The sequence below is a fragment of the Ruditapes philippinarum genome, unplaced genomic scaffold (genome assembly GCF_026571515.1).
Source record: "Ruditapes philippinarum isolate M1 unplaced genomic scaffold, ASM2657151v2 ctg995_1_1_1_1, whole genome shotgun sequence".
Classification (NCBI taxonomy): domain Eukaryota; kingdom Metazoa; phylum Mollusca; class Bivalvia; order Venerida; family Veneridae; genus Ruditapes; species Ruditapes philippinarum.
The window spans coordinates 187,106-206,172 of record NW_026852401.1 but is presented as its reverse complement, the minus strand read 5'-3'; the positions used below and the strand labels follow the sequence as shown (position 1 = coordinate 206,172).

Below are 19,067 nucleotides of genomic sequence, written 5' to 3'. Positions count from 1 at the left end.
TAAAGCAGATTATTGGATGTGTGTATCCTGTATGCAGCTTACTTATGGAAGATTGTTGGTTTTACACGATCACTTGCTTTTGTCTGAAATTTCACTGTTTTGTTTTGGTGGATTTTAAGTCGCACCAAAGATATAAAGGTCACATAGCAAGTTTTCAGCTTTACTATTGGAGGGAAATCTGACTTGCTGCTTCATGCATTATTTCAGACTCGGATGCACACTTAAGTAGAACCACCAATCTGCATAAAATTAGCATGAAGAATCCAAAGTCCCTGATGGGATTCGAACCCAAAGCAGTGTGGGGGTCAGTTGTTTGAAGTTGCAACCAATTCTGTCTGGGACATAAGGTCTCATTCTACCAGTAAAGCTGGAAAATGACCATATGACCATGACAGGGTAAGAGTGACTTAAAACCAAACCAAACATAAAAGCATAATGTACAATTAAATTTTCAAATTTGTGTGGTTTGCAAATTGACAACATAGAGTCTGCAGACAGTTAGAATTATGTGTTGTTTAATGAAATATCTGCAAAAAGGCACTGAATTAGAAACATAAAGATTATTGCAATGTTTAAAAGATTCCAATTTAAGTTTTATTCATAATTAATTGATATTTACATGACTGTGTTGAATTTTTACCAAAGTTGAGTCTTTCGACTTCACTGTATTGTCCAATTATTATGCTTACCTCCCTTGGACATAAGAAATAATACCTAGTTACTTCCCTTTGTCATCACAGTGTATAGTAATGTGTTTATATTACAGGATTTGATGATTTAAATTTGACCATTAACACTGACATGGCTACAGTGGTAAAGGCTATGGCGTCACCAGATTCTGGTTTAGAGATTAGAGATAGGATGTGGCTCAAAATAACTATACCAAATGCATTCATAGGTAACATATCTATTACTTTCTATAAGAAATCCAATCCCGGGTTATATAAAACATTTATATACCTAAGGCATTCATAAATCTGTTCTATACCAAATATACTCATAAGTTTTGCGTGAGTTTTGTATACTGAATGCATCTATTGGCTATGCTAAATGTGTTAAATATAACATTTTCATACCAAAATCTCATATTATATACATATTTGTTTACCAAATGCTTTCATAGGTTATTTACAACATTGCCAAAAGCAATCATGGGTAGATGACATATCAGTTTGTCATACAAAATCCATTCTTATGTTATGTACATGTATAACTTTAATACTAAATGCATTCATAGGTTATATAAACATTCATATGCCAAAAGCAATACTGTTTATGTTTTTACAATTTTAGATATAGAAATCATTTGTTACACATATGAAATATAAAACCTAACCAACCTGACAATGTGAAATGAACTTGCCCCGTTTTGAATTAGGAAGTCTTGGAAATTTCAGTATTAAAAGAACAAAACTTCTAATATTGAAATTGTTATTACTATTGATAAGAAAGTCATTCATTTAACATCCTCTTCACATAAGATAATAACTCAAAGGAAGATAATATCTCAAAGGAAGATAATAACTCAAAGGATAAAAAGTAAAAGCTAACTTTATTTATAATCCAAAACAGTAAAAAGTAATAGCTGAGTTAACATGTTATTCAAAGGAGTAAAAATTAATAGCTTAGCTAATTTCAAATGTAATTGAGTAAAATGTAATATCTGATGTTGTAAATATTAATAGGAGTAATACTATTTAAATTTTCAAAATTCATAGGAAAATAAAAAAATTTAATAGTAAAAACGGAAAGAATTCCTGAATTATGCGAGGGATCTAATTTTTTAAATTTCCCGGGGTTGTTTTATGAAGGGTTGTTTACACATGTGGAAGGTTTTGCAGATAGGAGGGACGCTCGAAAATATGCGTGTAATTTATTAAAAGCTGGTTTTATTCGACACACTGTGAATAAAATTACATTTTCGGAACAGTGCTATTATGTGTTTGGTGATTTAAGCGGAGGTAGGTATTGGTTTTGTATGTTGATTTGGTTGCTGTATGCTGTGCTAAATGTAACAGTATGGTGGGCAGTAAAAAATGATAGAATGAAGACTTTAATAAGGACTTGATGAAGGCGATATTTTAATGTTTTACGGTGATATTTCTTGAACACCTATTGGGAGCTATCAAGGTAAACATGTGCTTTATTGATTTGCTACAAGTCTTACTAATGTAGTTAACTTCCCATTGGTCAAACTATTTAAAATGGCAGCATTGCCTTTTGAAACAGTGAATTTCTAAAGAAGTTACCTCCCTTTGATAATGACAATGTTGCATTCTTGTAAACATTAAATAACTAATGCCATTACCTCCCTTTGATAAAAAAGTATAGTAATCTCCCTTTGATAATGTTAACATTTCAATATCATGTTTACATTGAATTACTAAAGCTGTTACCTCCCTTTGATTAAAAATGTCATTTGTCTCTCTTGATTAACTTTCTTTGTACAAATACAGATAAGTTTTCTTAATTATTTCCTGATGGCCATTTGTTTTTTATTTTAGAATTGATGATGATAAATGGGAGACATTTGATAGAATTAGGACAGAGCAAGGTTTAATTAACCCAGTGACCTTTGATGGTGTATGTTAGTGTCAAACAATGATAAAACCTTTTTTGTGCACTAAATGTGATAATGAAAGGACTATTCTACTTATTAAGACTTAAGCTGTACTGTTGTACCAGGAAGTCTCATCACCTGACTATAATATTGACTGTTTGAAAATTTTGATTTTCATTTTGACAAATTAATCAAAATTTGATAAGTTCATTTCACAGAATGGGTGGGACTAAGATTTTTATGCACTTACTATTGTGGAAGGGTGCATTTTTGGCCTTCAATTAAGCTGTCAGTAGACTGATGAAACAATGAAATGTGTGAGTTTCATTCATCCCTATACTCTGTACACAATTCTAGTCTTTGAAACAACTGTCTTGAATGAAATTTAGGAAAATGTAACAAAACTTTTTAAACATTACTTTCTTGACAAGATGATAATGCACTCATGTAAATGTTTTTCCCATTAACAGTAATATATGCCTTACAAAGTGAGTGGTTTAGTGAGAAAAAGGTTCAAGGTTTAATATCCTAAAAAGTTAGGAAAGACTCAATATTCAACAGCTTTGTCAACTTGTAAAATGCCTTAGTGTTCAGCTTCTATTTCATGCAAAAAACCCAAATCTCCGAAAGGTCACTAGGCTTTTTTGTTGTTGTCTATAAACCAAAAAAGTTCTGCACTCAACAAAATTTTTCTTATGAATTCAGATGATAAAACTGAATGTCACACATGTTAAGTAGGTATGTAAATCTACATTCACAGCTGTCAGAGGAGTGATGGGTTTGTGAGTAGTGTCCCCGATTTAAGAGATTGTCTTGTCAGGACTATAGTAATGTTAAGTCAGGTTTTCTACATACGTCATATAGTGATAATTGATGCTGAAATGTGATATTACTTATACTATGATGTAGCAATGGTATTTCCTGGTTGTGAGAAAAAATTGTTTTGTAACATATGTCTGTATGCCATTCTTCTTGTGTGCTATTTACTATATGGTCTGAAAAATGGTCAAATGGCATTTTCCTCTTGTGCAGAAATGTAGCGCATTGCCATTTTCCTCTTGTGCAGAATTGTGGCGCATTGCCATTTTCCTCTTGTGCAAAAATGTGACGCATTGCCATTTTCCTCTTGTGCAGAATTGTGGCGCATTGCCATTTTCCTCTTGTGCAGAAATGTGGCGCATTGCCATTTTCCTCTTGTGCAGAAATGTGGCGCATTGCCATTTTCCTCTTGTGCAGAATTGTGGCGCATTGCCATTTTCCTCTTGTGCAGAAATGTGGCGCATTGCCATTTTCCTCTTGTGCAGAAATGTGGCGCATTGCCATTTTCCTCTGTGCAAAAATGTGACGCAATGCCATTTTCCTCTTGTGCAGAAATGTGGCACATTGCCATTTTCCTCGTGTGCAGAAATGTGGCGCATTGCCATTTTCCTCTTGTGCAAAAATGTGACGCAATGCCATTTTCCTCTTGTGCAACTTATTACATTGTCAGAAATGTGGTGCAACACTGTTTCATTCTTAACAGTGCCAGTCCCTGTAACTTTAAGATACAAGTCCTGTACTCCACAAAATTTGTTAAATGGACTTGTCCAGCATTGCATTTGGAATGGTCCATTGTTCATTTTGTGATCAAAATGCTATATACTTAAGTATAGAGCCTTCTTTACTGTTGGCATAAGGAAGTTATTATAGCTGTCAGCATAAAAAAGTCATACACAGTTTAATTACCTTCTGACTCATTAATTGTTACCTTCATTACCAAGGGCAAAAGGTCAAAGTGGTAGTTCTGGTCTGATGTTTCTGGTCTAAGTAAGGATCATCTTGATACATGTATAAAGATTTGTTTACATCTGAATCAGTACATCTGCACCTTGGTGTTTTGTTACAACAGTCTGACAACAGTTACATATGTGTTCTGACAACAGTCATGTGTTTTGAGGCAACAATAATAATGAATGATTGTGACAACAGTTACTTATGTGACAACAGTCATATATATGTGTTCTGACAACAGTCATATATGTGTTCTGACAACAGTCATATGTGTTCTGACAAGAATCATATATGGGTTCTAACAACAGTCATATATGTTCTGACAACAGTCATATATGTGTTTTGACAACAGTCATATATGTGTTCTGACAACAGTCATATATGTTCTGACAACAGTCATAGATGTGTTTTGACAACAGTCATATATGTGTTCTGACAACAGTCATATATGTTCTGACAACAGTCATATATGTGTTTTGACAACAGTCATATATGTGTTCTGACAACAGTCATATATGTTCTGACAACAGTCATAGATGTGTTTTGACAATAGTCATATATGTGTTCTTACAACAGTTATACAACACGTCATTAATCAGCAGCTTATATAATAGTCATGCATTGTTTTGGAAAAAAGCTACTTAGTGTTAAGAGGCTGGGAAAGTCATTCATATTAATAATAAGTGGAGAGAGGGCGAGAAAGTCTTCCATATTTATATTTATGCACAGCAAAAACAGTGTCTCCTTGAACATGCAGTATTAAAATTTTTATTTGTTTGTCAGGCAATGAAAATTGCAAATCAACAAAATTTGATACCCTCGTAAAAGCTAGTGAGACTGTAAAATAAACAAATAATTGTTTGTTTTAATTGGCTACTGATTAACAAGGAACAATTGTAGTGATTGTCATGCTATAGGTTGACATTTACCTGAAGTTCGAAGCTAAACATTATTGACATTTTAACTTACACCAGTCTGGACTGGTGTATGTTGTGAGATCATCAAATTTCCTTGATTTGTATGTGATTCAGGTGAATAACTTTCAGTCCATTTTTTTCAAACACACATATTTAAATAAAAATAAGAAAGTAAAGGGTAGGTTTTTGTAGCTAGTGCTTTATAGCTTGGTTCTTGGCCGAGTGATTAATAAGGCCATTAACCACAAGTTAATGGTCCTGAACTAATGTTGGTTTGAGTCCTTAGAGATGCGTTGGATTCTTTGGTTCAACTTGGATGACTGCTTGTTTCAGAAATAATGCACAAAGCTCTGTTGGTGGAACTGAAAAGACTATATGACCTTTAATTTGAGCTGTTAAGCTATATCCCTTGAAGTCAAAAGCCCATTCCTGAAATCATATTATGAGAGGAATTCATAATTAGCTTGAAAACTATCATATAATTTTTCTTTTGCATATCAGATTGCCTTTGGCGTTTTCATTAGTTTTACATATGCTGGAAATTAAATTTCACCTGGCGTGGGCCAGATGAGGGGCGTGTTCCAAAATTATGTCATTTAGAAGGAAACTGCATTCTGCCATTCTGAGAATGAAGTAATTTCGGCATTAGAAATGAAGTTGTTTTTTCATTATGCTTTTGTAAAAGATGAAGAAACAAAGGAAATGACATTTCTTTCCATGACAAATTAATCTTGGTTGCTGTCCATGGGACGGTATGCAAGGCATGAATATTCAAACTCAGACTGAAACACATGATTAACAGATATTATCTCCCTTTAATTAAGACTTCAATTCCAGTAAAACAAGCAAATTGAAATGTTTATAACAATACAATGAAACAAAAAAAAAATCTTCCATGTGCAAAGCTTTACTTTTTTTCGCATCATCTTTCATTTTTGACCTACATGTGATTTAAACTTGATTAATAGGGTGAAATCTATTACCTGTCATTGGTCATGTAGGGGATGATCTTTGCCATATATAAGTGATGGACAATGACACATTGAAATGGAGTTAAAAGGTTTCAATACAAAATGTATGTTAAAAGACATAACTTACTTAGTGCCATTGATCTTGTTGATGTAGTGTTTTTGAAATGTTGAATGAGAATTGAAATTGAGCCGCGCCATGACAAAACCAACATAATGGGTTTGCGACCAGCATGGATCCAGACCAGCCTGCGCATCAGCGCAGTCTGATCAGGATCCATGCTGTTCGCTATCAATTTCTCTACTTGTTATAGGGTTTGTAAGCGAACAGCATGGATCCTGATCAGACTGCGCAGATGCGCAGGCTGGTCTGGATCCATGCTGGTCGCAAACCCACTATGTTGGTTTTTCGTGACGCGGCTCAATTAGATTTTAAACTACTATTTTGGTACATGTTAAAATTGACTATCTAGCTAAGGAAACACAAGTTAACACTTTCCCTGCCTTCAACCATCATTTAATTTTACTCATGCCACTAGTGCAGACCAATGTCAGCTAGTAGTTTAATTTGGTCACCAGTGTTTGCTATTCAGTCAAAACATATTTAGAAAATGTTATTGAAAAAAATGATGAATTGTTTTGTCCAGAGCCTGGAAGATGAAAACAACCTTTAGCGTTAAAATAGAAATGCTGACACTGTGTTTTCTTAAATCGGTTTTGTCCAACTACACAAAAGGAATGCATGCTTTGATTTTGTGACATTGTAATTCACAAGTGTTTTATCTCATTTGTGACATTGTAATTTACTGGTGATATCTCATTTGTGACCTTTTATAATTCACAAGTCTTATGTCATTTGTGATATTGAAATTCAAAAGTGTTTATCTCATTTTTAACATTGTAATTTTATAGTTTTATCTCATTTGTGACATTTTAATCCCATGGCTGTATCTCATTTGTGACATTGTAATTCATAGTTTTATCTCATTTGTGACATTTCAATCCCATGGCTTTATCACATTTGTGACATTGTAATTTCTTAGTTTTATCTCATTTCATAGTTTTATCTCATATGTGACACTGTATTATCTCATTTGTGACATTGTTATTTCATAGTTTTATCTCATTAATGTGACACTATTATCTCATTTGTGACATTGTAATTTCAATGTTTTATCTCATTTGTGACATTGTAATTTCATAGTATTATCTCATTAATCTAGCTGACACTGTATTATCACATTTGTGACATTGTAATTTCATAGTTTTATCTCATTTGTGACACTGTATTATCTCATTTTTGACATTGTAATTTCATAGTTTTATCTCATTAATGTGACACTGTATTATTGTAATTTCATAGTATTATCTCATTTGTGACATGTTTCAGGTGGAATGGTGTATCCTGGTAAGTCAATCATTGTTTCACTCAATTCTGCATTCTTCTCCATTATACTCACCTTGTTATATATATAATACTTCACCAAAGTTACAATGTTTTTATTACACCATTATAGTCAAAATATAGTTACTATGTGTACAGTTCCTCTCCCAAAAGATTGTTTCCAGATGCTTAAATATTTTTCAAAATATGTTCTCAAAGATAGCAATACCCAGACTTTAAAATATTGAATTTAATTCACCAATGTGGGTGAATTGCCCAGGAAAGTATGTCATTTTAAGAACAATATTCCTTTCATGTATATCAACAAGGCCTTGATTTTATGTTTCCTCATCCAGAATACTGATCTTTTGGTTGTCATTAAAAATTTATCCATCACCTGCAGTAAAATTTGATATGTAAAAACACTAGTCATATAAATGCAAACTTTTAGGAAAGGAACTGTTTTCAATTGTTTTCAGTATTGTGATATATAGTCAGAAATGTTTCTCTGTTACTAAAGCACTGGAATGTTCTATAAATAGAAATGGCATCATAACTATAATTAGAAATTACCAACTGAAAATGGCGCACCAGGCTGTATACTGTTGGCTGACTAACTTCAATTTCAAACTTTATCCATGCAGGATAATTATATTAAAATGTAAGGATTTCATATTCCTGGAATTCATATTCCTGGAATTCAGAAATGGGTTCAGTATATTAGTTTTGGGAGGTTTTAGGGGTATTCAACAAGGAACTGACATGCCAGTGCTTCTAGTATATTTTGATAGGCTAGAATTTTGTATAAAGTTATATCTGTACTGCCTGCAGTTTACCAATTATTTATTTGAGAATTTTACAAAGAATAATTCCAAAATGCTGTATGAAAGAAATAGTTTGATATATATTCAACTAAATCAATGTCGCATGTATAAAGACCTTGAAATAGAAGTATAATATATTTTTTCGGAACATTTTATTCTGTTCACGCACAATTTTATGATATATATCATTTTAGATATAACTTTATACCTTTTAAAAGAGTAAAGTGCATACTTGATGGTAGCTTTAGAATGTTAGAATTAAGAACGTTAAAGAGTCAATTTAAAAAAACGTTTTTGGATAATAATATTTTTTATCTAAATAAAAACATAACTGAAATCAAAGAGATATTACGAAAAAGTTGATAATTATATAGATACAAAATATATGTTAAGGTCTTGACTACCATCAGATAGCATTATATCTTATTATATTATATTTTCTCTTTGATATCTTTTAGTGAAGATAGTAAATGGACCTTAGTGATGACATAATACCATTTCTGTACATTTAATATTATTCTTGTTGGACATGTTATTTTAACATGGACATTCTTCAGCTGTTAATTGAATTTCTGAATATGTAGGTCATTTGAAACATAAGGATGACACAATCCCTGTAGTAGAAATGTAGCCTGCCTGGTAATTTCAGTAGAAAGAGTTTTTAAAGTCAAAGATTTTGTAGTATGTGAGTTGACCCCTATGTGTGTGGCATGTGTTAACTCTTCTGAAGGCAACAATATTCTACCAATTGGACCAGTGCAGACCAAGATCAACAAGCACATCTGGACCATCTTTTGCACGGTTGGCTATAACAACTTCAGGTCCCAAAATCCTCTGATTTTCAGTCCAAAAAATATAGTTTTTTCCCTCAACTAACAAACTTCTAAATTGTTTTCAGATTATAAAAATGAAATGAATCTACCTTTCACGTATTGAGCTATTCAGAAAGTAGATCCACTCTGTTCTAAGGAAAGCTTTTGGTTTTAAAGGCTTTAGTGTGATCATGACATTTTATAATTATGAGTTTGTTTTTACCATATGTTTAAGGTAATATAGTAGTCAAACTCCTGGTTATCACTTAATAATACATGAAAACCTTGAATTGAAACTTTAAATTCAGCAGTACTTTACAGCAAAGAAGCTATCAAGTTGTAAATTTTTTTTTCCGTAAATTATACCATACCCAGATTATTTTTTTTTTCCGTAAATTATACCATACCCAGACTATGGTATAATTTTCAGTTTTGAAGATCGAAGGAGTAAGTGTTTCTGGGCGGAGCTATAAGTTAAAACAGATACACCATTGGTGCGTTGACGATTACTGGGTTTGCGTAAATTATACCATAATCACGTGACCTTTCTTATGCATTGACCTCACGAGACGAAGTCGAGTGAGGTTGCATAAGAAAGGTCACGTGATTATGGTATAATTTACTGGTATAATTTACGCAAACCCAGAAATCGCCAACGCACCAATGGTATATCTGTTTTAACCGATAGCTCCGCCCAGAAACACTTACTCCTTCGATCTTCAAAACTGAAAATTATACCATAGTCTGGGTATGGTATAATTTACGGTTATTGGAAATTATACTTGGAAGAATTTTACATAAGAAGCGCTGAAGAGCTATAGGTTAAAGTTCAGTTACCTTACAAGAAAGTCATTGGTTCTCACAGATAACCTACTCATGTATAAATAGACTATACTGCGAATTCACTTAAATTCGTGGGCATGAAATTTCGTGGTTTTATCAAAAAGGGCATTTTCGTGGGTTCTTAAATTCGTGGATTTTCGTTTTCTTGTTAAAAAAAATTTAGTAACCTAATGCAAAATAATCTTAAACTTAATCGCCGAACATTTTTACTTACAACATGTACATATCTTTACTTGTCACACAGCGCTTGTCAATAAATTTAATCCTTGCCTCTGGGCATAACTAATATAGCACACTTACTGCCGATAATTGACTGCAATTAACACATTTATGTGACATGATATACACACTGCCCCTGTAATTCGCCGATGTAAACATCGGATAATTTATACGACACCTGACAGGTTTTAACCAGCGAGTTTAAAAGTTTACACCTTGAATTGGTCTTAACATATTTGACAGTAACTACACGCAACGTCACAGCGACTGTGTAAATTTACATGCATATAAATTAATCTCGGTAAATAACACGAGTATGTGTGGATCTTGTATACCTTGTAAAAGTCGGTGGCGTCTTTGATGTTGACGGAATAGCATTCGCACAAATACAGATTAAAATTCATATAAACTGGATCATTTAAAACGACAAAAGAATGTACAATAAATCTGTTTTAGCGATCGTATTTTTTACAGTTTTGTGTACTTACGACATTAATATCAAAGATTTTTTTTTAATAAATAAGAGCAAACTGACAATTTTTATTAGCGCTAATTATTGCACTGCCTGGGTTCCCATATTTACTCGATTATAGCAAGTATTCTTGTTGGTCGTAGGCTACAACGATCAAGTACGTATATGCGACATTTGTGACAGTAAATTGGGGACATATAATCGAGTTTTCTTTCAAGTTTCTTAAATATTGTAAACGGATTTAATATGTCACTAACCTGATTATCTGTCTGTATATACATCCATTTCACGAAATATCGGCCGGAAAAGAGCCGACGCATGTTTGTAATATATAGAACAAAGACTGGGTAAGAAGTATTTGTTGGGATAAAAGTTCGTGGGATCTTAAATTCGTGGATTGACCTACCCACGAAAACCACGAAAATTCGTGCCCCACGAATAATAATGATTTTACAGTACTATTGACTAATTTGGACTTCCTTATGTTGCTTGATGACCTTTAAATGTTTGCCTCAATTATAATTCAACCAACTAATTAAATTATTTGATTTAAAAATACATATAAAATAAGATAAGGAGGAAGTATAAAGTTTCTGATTTTTGACAATCTGATTTGCATAGAAATATTTATATTACCAGTTCTTGTATCAGTTGAGGCTGGTTTTTTTTACACAAAATTTGCAGGCACAGTACATTTATAATGGTTATTACAAATTAAGAAAGGGAGAGTACAAAGGTTTAACTTTCCTAAAAGTATTCTCTGAGTTTCCTCCCTTTATTTGCATTATTTGCCCTCCATTAGTAGTACTTGGGTATTAATTGATACCAAAAATGTTGAAAGATTTTGAAATAAAAACTTTAAAAACAATTTCTATGGCCTCTGGACAGGAGAATTGATCATTTTTATATGCCCGAAAAAATTTCGGGCATATCATGTTTTTTAACCCCTGGCGTCTGTCTGTCCGTTAGCAATTTGGTTTGCGGAGCATAACTTAAGTTCCATTTGGCCAACAATATTCAAACTTCATAGGAGGATTGCTATTAGAAGGAGGTAATACTTTATTTAATTCCCATGTCTTACAAATGCTTCATCCTTACTATAAAAAAACCACTTTCGGGCATATAATGCTTGGCCTAGCGGTGCTCATGATATTAAGACCTTGAGAAAACCATTATTTATTGTATTGAAGACCTTCCATCATAGACCAATTCCCTCTAAGGCAAAGACTTTAATAGTTGATTTGCACATTGTACTGCAGTATAGTTATTTAATTAAAATGATTGAGATGTTAAATGAATAAAATATGAATGTAATAAAATTTTCTATTTGATAAATAGTGACAAGGTGAGACTAATGACATATTAAAACATTTTATTTTTTAGTTTGATGAAGATGCACTCCCCGTATTTTATTTCTCTTCGTCATTTGTTGTATTTGACAGTTTTATAAGTGCGTACATAGTGTCAAAATAGTACTATTACCGCAAAATGTGTAAAAGTGAATTAATTAATTGATTAATTAATTGATAAATTAATCATGTATTTGCATATTGTCAAAAATTGTACTACTGCCCCAGCATGTCTAAAAGTAAATTAATTAATTGATTAATTAATTGATAAATTAATCCTGTATTTGCATATTGTCAAAAATTGTACTATTGCCCCATCATGTGTTAAAGTGAATTAATTAATTAATTGATTAATAATTTAAATGCATATTGTCAAATATGGTACAAGCCCAACATGTGTAAACATGTATAAATTAATGTATGAATGATTAAAATGCATATTGTCAAAAATGGTACAAATCTCAACTATGGCCCCAATGTAAAAGTGAATTAATGAATTGATTAATTAATCATTTATGTGCAATAGTGTTAAAAATCGTACAGCCCTGAGACTGTTGTGTACAGAAGTGAATTATTTAATTGATTAATTAATTAATTAATTCTTTTAGTGCATAATGTTAAATATTGAACAAATTTCAACTAATGCCTTGTGACATTATATATATAAAAGCCGTAGTGAATTTATGGATTAATTTAAATCATCTTGGTTCTAATACTTGTCCTCAAATGAATAACACAATTTGTAATGATTGGTCCGCTACTAGTTACTGCTGTTACACATCTCTACCCCCTCTGACTGCTATGGGTACTTGTATTGTCAGGGAGTCAACCAGCCCCTGACCACTATGGGTTCTGATACTGCCAGAGAGGTTAATTTGATTCTTTTTAATGTGATATGTCACTCATTTTCAATCAAGTAGAATCATTACATATTTCTGTATAACTCATCACTTCAGTGCTATCATGTGTTAACTCCTCATGTGATTTAATAGCAGTTAACCCCTTTTATGCACTAAGGTGACATTATGATACATATGACAATTGACAGTTTAATAGTGATTTTGCCATATTTCTGCCTTTTCTCGACTTAAACTTCTATATGGAAAAAAGAATCATCATTTCAATTTCCTCTTTAAATGATTCATGGTTTTGTCATGTTTTGAGGATGGACAAGTTTAAGATATTTAGTGTGGTACAGGTTAATAATATTCATTGTCGTTATTTATAGATGAACAGTAAGTTTTAAGAAATATCATAAAACTCACCACAGGACAGTTTAATAAATTATTTTAAGACTCATTTTGAATATGTCTTTATAAAAAAGAGTCTATTATTATGTGGGTTTATAATAATAATAATTATCTATATTAAAGAAATTAAAGAAATTAGGGCTTATCTTTTAAAGTAAGGGAATCAAAATAGTCTAAGAAGATTTGGGTTTTTCCCAGCTAATCTGTTGGTAATAAACTTTTACAGTTACAGCTTCGAAAATAAGCGCAACAGGTTGGACAGGGAGTGCACTGTGAAGCTATAACAGTAAAAGTTTGTATGTACCTAGTACGGATAAGCTGGGAAAAACCCACATTTGCTGAGTTCCGTATAACATCTATTTCATAGAATATAATACAAAAATGACGTCATGGAATTTTCTTTATGGTGATAAAGTACAAGGAAATGTACTAGCGGCCCTGTTTGTAAGTATCACAGTCACAAAATAAAGATGATGATGGTGGCTAATTAAATTCTGAAAGTTACGACTGTATTTGACTATTTAGACTGTTTAAGTAGGTGTAAACCTTTCAAAGATGTCACCTTGTTAGAGGTTGACCTAATTAACAAACTTGTGAAAGTAGCCTCTCGCCACTCGATGCACTGTTAATTATTTAATGACCTACATAATAAGAGTGGATGATACATGTAATTATAAAAAAAAATCATGTCATTGTTGCATAAGCGTATTGCTTTAATTTAAAATATATAATATTAATATATAATATTCTTTAAAATGGAAAAAAATGTGCTGATAAAAGAAAGAAATGGAGAAATTTCAGTTATTTATAGTCAATAGGTTACTGGTTAGGAAGTGATTTCTTTGGCTTGTGCTGGTGCTCTCGTAAAACCAACCAAACAAACATGCCTTTGTTTTACTTAGCATGGCTACTGTTATTTGATAAGATAAAGAATGTTAAATGCATTTTAAAATCTTTAATTTTCCTGTACATTAAAGCAGACTGGTTTCGACCAGTTAAAATTGTATGAATTAATTATTGTCATTGAAAGAGAATAAATTTGCCAGTTGTAAAGTACATAGTCATAAAATAAATCTAAACTTATTACAAAAGTTATGTCAGCAGGGTTGTTTACATATGGTCCATGACTGAACTCTTCAAATGTAAGCCATGTAAAAACTCCCCCAATATGCCATCAGTGTAAGGTCCTTAGTTACTACTTAGTTGTTAAATTAGTACCTGAAGTATAAGTTTAAAATTACTTGTTTTAGGTTGATTGCGAAACAAGTTCTTGCAACTTACATTGATTACTTTTGAGTCTGCTTCCAGGAACTAACCAATACCGGTGCTGTATGGGGAAACATTGGTCGTGACCCGAGTAGGGCTTGAAATTTTGATCCCTGGGTTGAGAGGCAGACACCTTTACCACTAGGCTACCACTCCTAACTTGAAGTTACTTTTGAACTGTACAAAATTCATTTTATTGAAAGTCCATGATAAAAAAGAAAGAAAAAAAAACATGCGTTGTGTTAATGTTTAAATATAAAGTTACAGTAGTTTTGCATCCAGGCACAAAACAACTAAATCTTCATCATTCATGCTTTGCTGTACAATAATATTACCATAAAACAGGGAAAAGACCACGATTTTCATGTCTGTGTGTCAATAACTTTCTTAAAAGAAAACTTTCCACATTAATTTTCTTAACCTCATAGTTATTTTTTATCCTGAAAAAGTCAATGACCTCCTTGAAACTGTATTTTTCACAGGGAAATAGAAAATAATAAAAATAAAAAATATCCTTAAGAATAAGAAGTACATCTGTCAGAATAAGACTATGGAAATTTACAAAAAGCTGAGAATCAAAATCTATACAAAATGTAGGTTATTGAAATGTTTGATTTAAAGTTCAAAGGGTATAAATTTATTTTTTAAATGAAATATTTAAAAGTTATATTTTACTTTCAAATTAGGTTGTTATGTTGGATCTCGAAGAGCTTGTAACAGAGCATGTCTGTTTAAATTGTAACACATATGTTTTGTATGTGACCAAAATAAAATGTTCCATTACAATGTTAGTAACAAAGTATTATGCCGCTATTTTTAGTACAATTTGAACTATTTACCAATGATTTTGATTAAGAGCTATAATTGTCTCTAATGAAACTATACACTCATATTTCTTTTGATCATACAAATATTTCCCCCCCCCCCCCCCCCAAAAAAAAAATATATAACCAATAATTTTAATTAAATGTAGGCAGCAAATATACATGTATAGCTAATGTACACTTTAAAGACGGTCATTATAAACAAACCTATGGTGCCTGGTTTGACTGTAAGAGAAAACCATGCCTGCAGAACCAGCTATGCTCTGCATATCTTTGCTTTCTGACCAAACCTTACATTTACTGTTTGGCTTTACAGTCAGAAAATATTGATACTGTAATTCCTTAAATAGCTCATAGACTGGTCCAATTTCCAAGCAGGGCAAGTTCATTTTACAAAATTAGGAAGGATAGGGTTAATATTATTTTAATAAACCACAGTTACGATCAAGATGTAATGTTTTTTATTTGCGTTTAGAATGGTTGAAAGTTTCTTGGTTTCTGTTGTTTTTTTCCCTCTGCAATATCTTCACAAAACTTGTCAAGTAAATTGTCTCTGCAGGATATTTTGTTCATTATAACTTGCTATGACATAACCTCGTAAAGTGTAAAATGCCAGAATGTGTTTTGGAGGGAAAGGAAAATAAAAACACGCGGACAATTAAACGTGTACTATTTTGAAATTTAATGAGAATCCAGATCTATTTTGAAGTCGGAATATGAAGTGTATATGACAGATACGACACAATATTCATCACTGTCGTAAACTTTTGAAGTCGGTTGTCACATAAATAATTTACGAGGGACTTCGCCTCGAGGACGCCCATCACCAGTGTATGTTTAGCATAATTTACATGTCCGTTGGTCACATAAGTGTTTTGATGGAAGAGTATTGTCTCTATATTTCTATAACCTTCTATATATATATAGTCAATAGTTGTACTCTTATGCTATTTTTATATTCTGGTTTTTATTGAAGTGCACCGAAAGTTTTAATACTCTACTTGATATACCACAATTCATACTAAATATAACTTACTACAATGTTTTGAATAACCCTTTGTATATAAATAATAAGTTAGCATAGAAGGAATGCTGTACTTCTGTCGAGAAGAGTTTTAAAATATAATCTAGAATGTGCTATAATAATTTTAAGGCTCAAGGGACGTGTACATGAATATATTTTATGACAATTGCCAGCATATGAAATTTGAGTGGAAATAGATGGTGTTAAAAAAAGGTGTAAATATCAGGTGCTAAGTAGAATTTTAAGTGAACGAAACAAATGTACTTCTTTTGCAAAAGCTTGTGTTAGTACACAACCTTTACAAAATGAAGACCTTAAAAATTATCAAATGTTTATGAAATCATAACACAAATTCATACTATCATAAAAGATAAAAGCTTTAATATTGTGGTCATGTGACTCAACGCAAAAAATAAATTGTGAAGTCTATCAAGTGATCAACTTCCCGTCTTTTTTTTTTCAGCACTAGCATATTTCATTTAAGTTACACAATTTCATGATCGAATATATTTTATAGATAACATGAATAAAGTAGTAAGAAATATTAATAGGAGCAGATGTTTAAGGATGATTTATCATATATTTTGACATGGTTATCCATTTCAACAGTAGTAAATGTGTACCGTAAGACAGACCGATCTCGTGTTTTTTTAATCTGTGTACTTAAACGTAAAACATTGTGTTTCGTACAAAATCTGTCAAGAGATGTGAGCAAATTTATTATGGCCTTCATAAGTTGTGACTTTAACACTCTACATGCATACAGAAAATCTAGAAACCTGACAGCAATTTGCTTAACATTCTTGTTGTTGCGGAAATCTTCCTTATTATATTAGAAAGCTAGACTTTGTTGTTAAACTGTCTCGAAGTATAAAGCTTAAGTTTTCGTTAGATTGAGTATAATATTACATATGACATAATACTTTTACTTAATACATGTCTCTTACAGTACATTTACCATAGCAGAAATGTTGGCTTCTGTTAAGACAAAGATTTATTTAAAAAACACTAAGCTGATTACCAGTCTTATTTTCTTTGACCGGTTCCCAAAATTCAAAATCCCATTCTTCTGTTAGATGTATGGTTTAATTAAACCAGAAGAATACTGGAACCATTTTGCAAAATCCACAAGTATTGAGCCAAGCCAGCCTTCACATATACACAGTTTGAATGTTTCTATCCTTTAAGTGATACAAATTTTAACAAATTAAATAATCATGTTTACAATGTATTTCCCTAAAGTTGATAACAAACAGCTCCAAAATGGACAAGTTCGTTTAAGAAATTTAGGTTTAATGATTAACATCTTTTTTTCTCCTCTGTTTCAGATTTCTCCACACTCAGTTTGGAAGATGTTGATTCTGTGTCAGAGGCAGATCGGGATACCCTGGCACCCCTCCCTCCTCCACAATGGAACAATCAGTACCCATATAGTAGTTCTAACTACCTGCCACAGAACTTGAGTTATGCACCACCTTACAGTTACACAAGCACGGACTCACAGAGTTTTGTTGGTAGTTTTGTGGACGGTGCTGATAGCCGCGTTGGCGGTTTTCCTGGTGGCGGCGGAAGCATCGCCGGTGGCAACAATAGTGCTGGGTCCGTGCACAGCGGGTCTGGAGGTGAGTATATTACTGTCATGGTAAATAGTTGTTTTAAAGTGTAGGGATCTGTTTTTCTTGGCAACATTTGGTTGTTATAATAAGACAACAAATGAGCCTGAAACATTTGTTTGAAGGTAAGTCATAGAAACATTGCTGAAAAAATGTCCATTGGGAATGTAAGATAAAAGATAAAAAAAAAAGTACATCATAAAGTAGTATAAATTGAAAAGTAGCTCTTTAGATAGAAGACAATACATAACAGAATGGATATCTGTTATTATGGAGGGTAAAACATAACATGGAAAGTAAAATTGAGGGATAGAAAAATGCAAGGAGGGTAAACATAACGTGGAGGGTAAACCATAACATGGAGGGTAAAACATAACATGGAAAGTAAAACTGAAATTGAGGGATAGAAAAATGCAAGGAGGATAAACATAACATGGAGGGTAAACCATAATATGGAGGGTAAACATAACATGGAGGGTAAAACAAAGCATTGATAGTAAAACATAACAAGGAGGATAAACATAACATGGAGGGTAAACCATAATATGGAGGGTAAACATAACATGGAGGGTAAAACAAAGCATTGATAGTAAAACATAACAAGGAGGATAAACATAACATGGAGGGTAAACCATAATATGGAGGGTAAACATAACATGGAGGGTAAAACAAAGCATTGATAGTAAAACGTAACAAGGAGGATAAACATAACATGGAGGGTAAACCATAACATGGAAAGTAAAAATAACATGGAGGGTAAAACAAAGCATTGATAGTAAAACGTAACAAGGAGGATAAACATAACATGGAGGGTAAACCATAATATGGAGGGTAAACATAACATGGAGGGTAAAACAAAGCATTGATAGTAAAACGTAACAAGGAGGATAAACATAACATGGAGGGTAAACCATAACATGGAAAGTAAAAATAAGATGGAGGGTAAGACATAGATTATTTGTTGTTAATTTT

At 32.3% G+C, this 19,067-nt stretch overlaps 1 protein-coding gene across 1 annotated transcript in view; it reads left to right on the top strand.

The window, feature by feature from the left end:
* LOC132759294 (segment polarity protein dishevelled homolog DVL-3-like) overlaps positions 1-19,067 on the top strand; it is a 71,264-nt gene that overhangs the window by 31,235 nt on the left and 20,962 nt on the right. The window contains exons 10-12 of the mRNA XM_060751046.1: positions 767-916; positions 1,812-1,961; positions 17,811-18,104. Of these exons, the coding sequence (XP_060607029.1) occupies positions 767-916; positions 1,812-1,961; positions 17,811-18,104 (594 nt within the window). The remainder of the gene's footprint in view (positions 1-766; positions 917-1,811; positions 1,962-17,810; positions 18,105-19,067) is intronic.